The 10,869-nt window shown below is 43.1% G+C and overlaps 1 protein-coding gene across 1 annotated transcript; it reads left to right on the top strand.

The window, feature by feature from the left end:
- The first annotated feature begins 721 nt into the window (after positions 1–721).
- LOC108966477 lies at positions 722–6,012 on the top strand. Its single transcript, XM_018929407.1, has 3 exons — positions 722–924; positions 5,729–5,905; positions 5,976–6,012. The coding sequence occupies exons 1-3, from the start codon at positions 722–724 to the stop codon at positions 6,010–6,012; spliced, it is 417 nt and encodes a 138-aa protein (XP_018784952.1).
- The last annotated feature ends 4,857 nt before the right edge of the window (positions 6,013–10,869 follow it).

Raw genomic sequence — 10,869 nt, 5'->3', positions numbered from 1 at the left:
AGCTTTTAGATCAAATAAAATCAAGATTTGATTTCTCCAGGAAGGATTTAGAACTTTTAAAATTAATAACACCTGAGGAGGTGATGTCAGCAAATGACAATAATATTTTGGATTTAGTTTTGGAATATGCAGGCTTATTTGAATGTGACTGTGATAAAATCATTACGCAATGGACTTTATTTAAATTAAGTAATCACAATTTAAATAGTAATTTGGATATAGACTTATTTTGGGAGAAAGTCGCTTCCATGAAAGATGGACTGGGCCACTTAAAATTTTCAGGTCTAAGTGGCTTTGTATTTAATTTATTGTCATTGCCTCACAATTTTGCAGTGGCAGAGTGGAAATTCTCTTCTCTTAAATTAATTAAAACCAGCATTAGAAATAAGTTGGAAGTAAGTACTTTACATGCGATAATGACCTGTAAATAACTAACGAATAGAAATATTGTTTGGTCAGCAAAAAAAGATTTTCATTATTTTTACAACTTTGTCAATTAAACACAAGAATTGTTTTTTTTTTATTATTTTTATAATAACAATGATATTTAATTATATAATATTTATCACCAAATGTGTTCCTTTAAGTTTAATACAATAATTTTTAAATACATAAAAAACAATGTTAGCACAAAGTGGTTATTTTTTTGAGTTAAATAAACTTATATGAATAAAGAAATTCTATAAAATAACTGTCTTTTACAATTTTCAGGTGTAAAAAAATGTATGGCTACATTAAGTTTCGGTTTGCTACACTTTTGGATACAGAAAATATTTTGTCAGGGGCAACACAGGTCTTGCTAGATATGTTACAAACGGCGCAATGGGAACCAAATTTTAAAAGACTGCATTGCTACCTTAAAGTTCTATTTATTGATGATTACGAAGCCTACAAATTCACTTGTGAAATAAGCGATTATAAATTGTATATACAGCAAGTGAAAGATCTTTTACTTAGCTACAATAATATAAAATGTTATTAATGAATGATTGATGATGAGGAATGCACTACGACCTTTGGTCTATTGTGCCCTCTCCTTACTTACATTGCCTCGCTTAGCCCCAGCCCATTAATGGAGTCCAGTAGACTGCTTGGCGCTAGCGAGGCAGTGCGATTCTTATCCGGAAATAGAACTCCAAGGGCCTTGGCTCTGCGACTACGGACTGCTGTGCAGTCGATCAACAGATGCTCCGGAGTTTCAGGCTCCCTGTCACAGAACCGGCAGTTGGCGCAAGCAGAGGGGCCCATTCTGTGCAGATGCCTATTCAGCTTTCAGTGGCCAGTATACCATGCGACTAACAGCCTGAGTTTGCTCCTGGGGAGGTTTATTACTATTTTTAACATTTTCAGGTTGTAACCTCCCATTAGCAGCTTGGCGTGTCTCACACCATGAGTTTGTCGCCAGTTCTCTTCCCTACCTGCTGTGAAGGGTTCGGGTCCTACCATCCTGGTGGAGRCTGCGGAGCGGGCGAGCTCGTCCGCCAGTTCATTGCCGGCTATACCTTTGTGACCAGGCACCCATATCAGGTGTACTTGGCTTCTCTCCGCAGGGCTATTCAGCCTCTCTCTGCACTCCTGCACTAGAAGCGACTTGATCTCGTAAGAGGAGATCGCCTTCAGCGTCGCTTGACTATCGCTTAGAATAGSTATACGCTCATTGCGATAGTTGCGATGGAGGTTAATTTCTATGCACCGGCTTATAGTATACACCTCTGTCTGGAAAATGCTCGGGAACTCCCCCATGGGTACTGGGAGCTTAGTGCGCGGGCTCACAATCCCTGCGCCGATTCCCTCCGACATTTTAGAGCCATCTGTGTACCACTTAATAGTACTGTTCCTCAACATCCGCTCGAGGTTGGAATCGTTCCAATCCTCTTTGTTGCCGAGGGTAACCTTAAACCTCTTCCTTAGATTTACCTTTTTAGTAGTACTATCCCTCGGGAGGAGGACCAGTGGTARCKTGYCACTTATCTTCTCCATCCTCCGGGATGAAACTATTTTTCCTTTTCCCCACCCCTCTGCCGTTATTTGCAGAAGAGTGTGTTTGGCTACCAGACCGATGACCAGACGAAGCGGAGTAAGTTCAAGAAGAACCTCCAGTGCCGCCGGACAGGTTCGCATTGCACCCGTCATGCAGACACAGGCCAGCCTCTGCAGCTTCAGTAGTTGTCTCCTAACCGATCTATGCGACGCTACTGAGGCCCAGACTACCGCCCCATATGTGATTATCGGTCTTACTATCATGGTGTACAACCATCTAACTATTTTTGGCGTTAAACCCCAGGACCTTCCTGCCAGACGATTGCACATCATTAAGGCCTTTGTCGCCTTGACCAACGTCAGGTTTACGTGCTGCTTCCACCTCAGCGTGGAGTCTAACGTTAAACCGAGGTACTTAACACTGCTGGTCATCCCTATTTCACTACCTCCCAGTAGGAGATTCCTGAGGCCAGGTAGGGTCTTGCGTCTTGTAAATGGGATTACAGACGTCTTGGAGGGGTTGATATTTAGTTCAACCTCTCTGCACCACCCCTTCGCTAGGTTGAGACCTCTTTGGAYCAAGTMMCAAAGAGTGTCTTCAAATCTCCCTCTTGCCATAATGACAATGTCGTCCGCGTACCCTTGRCATTGGATTCCATTGTCTGTTAGCAGTTCGTCCACAACAAGACTCCATAGCAGGGGTGATAAGACACCCCCTGTGGACAGCTTCTTGTTGTGCCGAGACGAATACTGCTATCACCTACTGTGGTCTCAGCAACCCTTGAGCGCAGTAYGGCWTCTATCCATCTACGCACCGGTGCCGCCACATTCCTTTTCTCCAGTGCCCTTGCTACAGTCTTGTGGGACGTGTTATCAAAGGCTCCTTCGATGTCTAGGAACGCGCAGAGCATCACCTCCCCATGCTCCAGTGAACTCTCTATTTCAGAGGTCAGCTGGTACAGAGCAGTGCCCGTAGACCTGCCCGCTCTGTAGGTATGTTGAGCATGTTAGCGCCTTCATCCTTATTTCTTGATCCACGATCTTCTCCATGGATTTCAGTAGGAAGGACGTTAGACTTATCGGTCTGAATGATTTCGCCAACGAGTAGTCTTTCCTTCCTACCTTAGGTATGAACATCACCTTCGCTGTCCTCCATACCTCAGGGATATACGCCAATGTGAGGCTCTCTCTCAGCATTCGAACTAGGTGGGGCAGCAAAAGCTGCTCCCCTTGCTGCAACAGCGCCGGAAAGAGGTCATCCACTCCCGGAGACTTGAAGCTCTTAAACGAGGCCAGCGCCCACCGCATCGAGTCCGCCGTGATCAACTGCTTGGCAATACTCCAATCATCGCGGGATGGCCTGTGTTCGATCACCGGTGGACAGCGGTCCTCCCGAACTGTCTCCGGGAAGTGCGCCCTCAAAAGCTCCATGGCCCTGTCCTCCGCACTGGTCGTGAATGTCCCGTCGTCCCGCTTAATTGCTATTTCTGCTCCCTTTGTGCCCCTAGCCAAAGCTTTGAGCAGCCGAGCCGCTTCTGGCGTAGTGGCGACATTCTCGCAGAATCTCCTGAAGCTGGCCTGCTTTGCAGACCTAATCTCCTTATTATATAAGGTGAGATAGCTTCGGTATTCTGCCCAGACCCACGTACGTTTCGCTCTGTTGAACTGGCTGCGTACTTTCTTGCGGAGGTCCGCTAGCTCCTTTGTCCACCACGGACAGACTCGTCTGTCAGTATGCGCTTTGAGGGGACAGCTGCYATGATAAGCATTGATTACAGACTCATTTAGCTTAGAGAGCCGATTCTTCAGCCCAAGGCCTGAAACGCTATCATCTGTCTGCTCCCTTCTGCTTAAAGTATTTACTTAATATATCGCTGAAGGCGTTAGAATTTGCCCTCCGAGTTGCGTCTAGGGGTGAGTTGTTTAACCTCTACTTTTAGCTTGAACCTTATGATCCTGTGGTCTGACAATGAGGGCTCCGTCGARACTCTCCATTGCGAGACCAGTCCGCCTGCAGGTTCGTTGCTAAAGGTGATGTCCAACACCTCCCTTCTACTTATAGTTATGAACGGTTCACACCCTATATTCTCTATTTCTAAGTTACTACCTACAATGAATTCTAAAAGGGACTCACCTCTTGTGTTGCAATCGGTGCGTCCCCATTCCAAGTGGTGAGCGTTAGCGTCACAGCCTATGATGAGGGGGAGCCTGTGCCGTCTGCAGTGCTCTACCAGCCTTTCCGCCATCTCCGGGGGCGCTGTAGGTGCCTCCCCTGRGAAGTATGCTGAGGCCAGGATGAAGTCCTTGCCCTCAGAGTCCCTGGACTGCACCGCCACCAAGTCCTGAGTCAGAAACTCTGAAATGCAAAAGAAATCAACGTTGTGCCTGATCACTATACAAGTTCTAGGTCTTTCGCTAGAGAGGTCCCAGATTACCTTGTTTGCCTCCGTTTTGAGGCCTTTAACCTYTCCTCTGTGGACCCAAGGCTCTTGGATCAGCAGTATGTCCAGTTTCTTCACAGTGAACCTGCTGGTTATAACGGCTGAGGCTGCAGCCGCGTGATGCAGGTTCACTTGGGCAATTTCCGTAGTGACGGCCATTACAAGATGGGTTCAAGGAAGGGCAGATCCTCTTCCCCGCCGTCCACCGTACTGCTGTCCATTGGGTCACCTAACCCTTCGAGGAGCTCTGCGTGGAGGGTACCTCATCTGCGCGTCCTGCTTCCGCATGGCTGCTCCGACACCTCGTCCACCTGCATACCTAGTACCTCCGGGCCTGCTCCAGGCACTGTCGGTTTGTCCGAATCTTTGTTCTGGAGAGTTGCTGGCGTTGCTGCTCCCTTGCTACCGGTGGCTGCAGGTCTGTTGGGCCGTATGACCACCGTGCTGAACCTGTCGTACAGGCGGAAGCTCGCTGCCCGGACGTACCTGTACGACTCATCGTCGATGAACAGGTTGAGTCTCCATCCTTTCATACCTCCGATCTCCTCCATTTTGCTGCTCGTGACGCGCCAGGACGAGATGCTGAGTCCCCGGTTCTGGTTTTTCACCAGCCCCAAGGCGAACTCATAGGGCTTGTCCCCGCACCGAGGGAGGAACATTSTCATGCTGTGCATGATTGGCAAATCTTCCGCCCTCTTCGCGCAAAGGACAGGGCACTTCCAGCGTCCGAGCTGTGGAGCGTACTCCTTCAGCCAGTTAGCGGACGCCTCATCCACGCAGTCTACCAGCAGCATTCCTCTTCTAAACTCCACTCCCAGGAAGGACGCCGCATAGTCCTCCCCTCTGAACACCTCCTCCATGAGGAGATCCTGGAGCCCCGTGAGCTCCTTCGGTGTAAGCGACTCCACCGGGTAGCTGAGAGGCAGTACAGCCATGCGAATGCCTTTTACAGCGTTCGGATACCTACGCCGCCCCTCCTACATCCGATGGAAAGCCGGTCGTTCAGATCGTTGCTCCCCGGGTGCCTTTGGGTTTGTGCCCCTCAACCTTTTAGAGCTGGGGGGCTCCTGCGGCGTGATCTAGCCGCTCTTACGCTTTGCGTCTTGGGCGTATGTGTCTGCGGGCAGTGCCCTGCTATCGCCACGCCTTGGCACCTGGGTGGTGCTGATCGGGCCGCGGTTGCTGCCTCCACTACCTTGTGCGCGAGCCGACACGTTTTTGAGCTCCGTTGCCGGGGATGCGTTGCACTTATTCCTGGCCAGAGCCTCTGCCACCTCCGGGGTCATCCCATCACGGAGGTTCCGCAGGTACCACTTCATAGTAGGCGTTGCCCACCTCTTCCGCGCCATTGCGCTTGGACAGGGAAATAACGTCGCATATGATGTTGCCTTCAAAGGAGATCGTTTGATTAATGGGACCAAAATCATCCGCCCAATTAAAGATCTAAGTGAAACAGAGACTTTACTCTATATACGTGCACGAAATATTATTTTTATTTTTATTTATAAAAGCTTATACAATGTTAATAACATATGTACAACCTAAAACATGCAGCGCTAGCTTCAGAGGCTATCAGCTCTCCATTGATTAAATGTGTTGGCTTAAATTCTCCTCAGTAGATCACAATTTTTAAGAAAACGATAGATGGTTTTTATATTTTCTTCCATAGCGTTGGAAAGGAAAGAAATCGGATCTGTGTTGAAGTGGCAATCTCTCTTATCTTTCAGTGTTGGACAAAATTGTAATATATGAAGCACAGTTGTTGTTGAGTTACAAAACGGACAGCAATTGGTACTGTTTCTTCCGAGGAGGTGAGTATGCGTCGGTACAGTATGTCCAATCCGTAGGCGAATGTATGGTGTTATATAATTAGTTGCAACTGTTGATGGGTATAGCGGTTTGATTCTGGCTGTGTTAACTGCTGAATAATGGTGCTTATATGAGATCCAATCAAGTGCCAGTTTAGAGAGCCTATTTTGGTGTATGAGTCGGAATATATCAGATTTCATAAAGAAACTGAATGTAATTGTGGGCGTGTTGGATGCATTCTTTGCTAATACATCAGTGTAATTATTTCCGGATAACCCAGTGTGGCTTGGAACCCACATTATCTTAATTTTATTTGCATATATAATAACATATTCTCTAATTGAAATGATGATGTTAGTGTGGTTGTTGCAATTTTGAATGGCTTGGAAACAAGCATATTACATATTTTTCCGGGCTTTTTGTGGCATGTAGAACAGCGTGGAAAATCGCAGTGGCTTCAGCAATGAATATCGAACAAAAGGGAAAATCAGTCCATATGATATGGCTTTCCTTTTTCGCTAACGACCGCAAAAGAGGTTTGGATTTTTTTTGAACCGTCTGTGAATACAAATCTCTAACTGCCATGTTTCAGAGTGTTAATAATTTCACAAAATTATGATACATAAATCGCATTAAGTGTGGTGGCTTTAGGCAAACGAATTACGTTTATTGATAAACTAGAATAAACGTGTTTTTTTGGAATCAACCATTGTAGATGACGACGTTTAGGAAGTTTAGCAGGTTTTAATGGCAAGCTGTTTGTTTTGGCGAAAATGGTGCATTTATATATAGCTGACTCAATTTTTGGAGGTCGGATAAGTGATGATGATGAAGAAAAGGCATCTTGAAGCACATGGTTAGAACCAAGGATGATCTTCGGGTATAATTTGTATGTGGTCTCTTCCATTTGTCTAAGACCGGACTCGGGGAAACTTTAGTTTACCATCCCACGATTTTGGGATTAAAGGTGGTATGGGTGGATAGGGCTGATGCTCTAGATTAAGAAAATATATAATTCTTGCCGCCGCAAACTTATAGTTTTCGAGATATTTACACTTAAAGTTGAAAATTTTTCAAATTTTATCTTGCAATTTCCCGATTTCTAGTAATTATTTATTTCATATTATGCACTTTTTATGCACTTACACTTCATTACATTGTTTTTAGATATTTTTTTTGCAGTAATTATTTAGTTATTTGCTTAAAATAAGCATTTTATATTTTACACAATTTTCATTTCATGCACAATAACAAAAGTATTCCTTGTTGACATATAATAAGTGTTGCCATAATTACACATTTATCAAACGAATAAAAATTAATATAAAAACTCAAACGCAAGACACAAATATCATGTGATATTTCACATGAGTTTTCCATTGTAATAAAAAAAGTTTTAAGGCCTATTTATATATTTAATTGCATCTAATAATTTTACAAAAGGATCAAGATGATTATTTGCAATATTTTTTCTCCAAATATTCAAAACTTAAATTAGAAAAATCTTCAAATAATTGTCCTTAATAAAAAAAAGTTTAATTACGCGCCACTGGGACTCGATCCGTTGAGTGTGCGTCCCGTCCTCGGCGACGAACGGATTATCGGGGTCGCTGTGATTAACCCGTCGGTGCTCATACCCGTGACTGGCCAGACAGTCGTATGCCTTCCAGCAATCAGTACATACTGCCTTTTGCTACGTGCTTTTCTATCAAAGGTATGAGCACCTCAGCAGACCTTACATTGCCGGGACATACCTCCAGCCTAAGGTCGTCACTCCCATCCTCAACCATCCCAAGAACCCAGTGGCCCTCCGCCCTCCTCCTCTCCGCCCTAAAATAAGAAAAAATATATTAATTACATAAAAAAAATTATATTTTTATTATTACCTTTGCTGTATTTTCTCTTCCCGAACGTGCTTTCATCTATTTGAACAGTTTAAGCAGGGCCACCAATTTTACCTACCGCTACCTGATGGTCAACCTGGTATAATACTATGGCTTCGCGGCAGTAATTATACCAGTCACATACAGTAGCGCTAGATAAAACTGGTTCCCTGATAAAACTGTTTTTCATCACTTCCGCATGCGAGCAATGAGATACATATGCATACATTAGATAAAATACCTGCGGAAGTGGGATTTTCACGTTGTCAAACCAGGTATCGCTCGACCTTGCTAACGCAGTTCGGTTAAGACAACCCCCTTTCCGGCATCGGAACACCCCAACAGTTCTACTTTTATTTAATGCCAGCGTCATTGGCACTTTATGCGTACGCAATTTTTACCTTTTAGAATCAAACCTTTTTCTTCGGCAAAGGAAATACATTTCTCTTTAGAGTCAAATGTTTGGATTATTTTTTCAATATTCCACATTGACTTCAGTTCCGACGCTTTAAGCACATTGGTTCGCTTTATAACACCTYSGCTGWTTGACGCTCCGACACAATCTATTTAAATACCTTAAGTTATATTTTTATCAATTTAAAACTTAGATTACTTACCTGATAAATTTGCACTAATTTTTTAAAATACAACTTTTAATAATTATATATTTATATATTATAAATTGTATGCTCTTTAAATTTGTATTCTGAATTTATGCATGTATCCAATCGCGGAATTCATATGAAATAAATATGAAACTTAATACAAAACGGGAAAAAAGAAACGGTACATTGTTTAGTTGTAACAATACCCGTTATAGAAAATGTAGTTTAAAAAGGGGAAACACGCAATTGATAAATGTGAAGATAATGACAAAACGGACAACAAAAACAACGGTACCTTTTTTAGTTGTAACAATATCCTTTATAGAAAATGTACTTTAAATAGGGTGATATACCCACCAGGGTGTGCCAGGTTTTTTTTCGAGTAAAACTCCTTTTGCACTGGCCGCCTTCGGCCGCGCTTCAAAAAAATAACCCTGGGCAATCCAACACCGTGGTGGGCCAACACCAGGGTGTGTCAAGTTTTTTTTTCGAGTAAAACTCCTTTTGCGTTGGCGGCCTTCGGCCGCGCTTCAAAAAAATAACCCTGGCACACCAGGTGCATCAGGTGTATTAAGAATTATGCTTGCAACAACGATGTGTAATCATATGACTAATATAGGGATTATCCGTTCCAATTAGTGCTATTAGCTTCAGCTTCTTCATTGAATGCTACTACTTCAGAGAATGGAAACGATTCTCTTTTTTTTCTTGACATTGCGAAATAGGGTGTTATTCTCTAAAGTACTTAAGCCGATATCACAAGGAGGTATTGCTTGATAAGAGATTCGTGGTGGTCGATAGAGTATTAGGAGGTCTTAGGTGTATTTCCCAGAGTCTATGGATCACACACTATATTTTGCTGCCCTTTTGGCGATCTAACACAGTTTCTATCACTCACTTCTTACCTAGTGCTGATTTGCAAATACTTGAAACAGAGAATATTTTTGAAAAATAAAAAAAAAGTATTGACAACATCGATGCCTAGTTTAGGAAGTCATCATAATACGATCCTCAATAATTCATGAAGAGGAAATAAATGCTTTGTTTCATAAAGATTACAACGAAATTAATCTTTCTAGATGATAATGTCTGAAAGAGCTTGGTCCCACCTTTTCGTTTCTGTGGTACGCAATTTGACTTCAAACAGTAATTGAGTTTTATAAAAGCCCTTTTGAAAAAAAAAAAAAACTTTTCAACGTTTAAAGAAGTAGTCACGCGAACAGAACCATTACTTTGGTAAAAAAATTTGCTTGATTTGCATTTTTTTCCGGAGTAAGTCTGAGTACCACGTTAGATCTTCTCTCTCTCCCTAGGGATGGATGTATCCTTCAGGTGGGTGGTTTTTGCCAACCCAGAGGACACAGGTTCTAAGACCGGAAGCCGTGAGTTGCTTGAGCCATATGTATAAGAATCGTTTCTGGCAACTCCCAAGTGATGATCTTCCCAGAGAACCTTTTTCAATTGCGTGAACTTCTACACATTTCTCCGTCGTCCGCACAATCTGCTCCTGCTACCGTCGGAAGAGTCTCCTCAACATCGCATATAAGGTGAGTACTGTGTGAAAGATGAAATCTCACCGTCAACAAATTGATTGGACCGGATCAGTGTAGCTATAGGTACAATCTTCTATAAGAGTGTATAACTATTGTCGTACGTCGAAGACATCGATATCATTCGTCGCAACAACCGCGTCATTAAGTCTCCTTTCTAAAGACTGGATAAGGAAGCGAAGCAAATGGGTCTGATAATGAACGAGGGCAAGGCGAAATATCTCCTCTCATCAAACAAACAGTCGTCGCACTCGCGACTTGGCTCTCATATCACTTTTGACTATCATAACTTCGAAGTCGTAGATAATTTTGTATATTTTAGAAACCATATCAGGTTTTTTTTTTCGAGTAAAACTTGCTTTTTACTCATGTTATAGCAAAAAAAGAGATAAGGATTTATGTATTTTGGGGATAAACCTATTTTTTATTCGTTTGATAAATGTGTAGATATGGCAATACTTATTATTTGACAACACGGAACACTTATTGTTATTGTGCGTGTAATAATATTTATGTCATTCACCGTCGAACTGTCATCGTAACCGGTTGCTTTTCGCTCTTTGCTTATTGAGTTTGTTAAAACGGTATAACGGTTTGTTCT

This window comes from Bactrocera latifrons, unplaced genomic scaffold, assembly GCF_001853355.1.
Source record: "Bactrocera latifrons isolate USDA-ARS-PBARC rearing strain unplaced genomic scaffold, ASM185335v1 scaffold_1609, whole genome shotgun sequence".
NCBI classification, from domain to species: Eukaryota; Metazoa; Arthropoda; class Insecta; order Diptera; family Tephritidae; genus Bactrocera; species Bactrocera latifrons.
The sequence above is the reverse complement of the archived record's forward strand: the minus strand, read 5'-3'. Positions and strand labels throughout refer to the sequence as shown.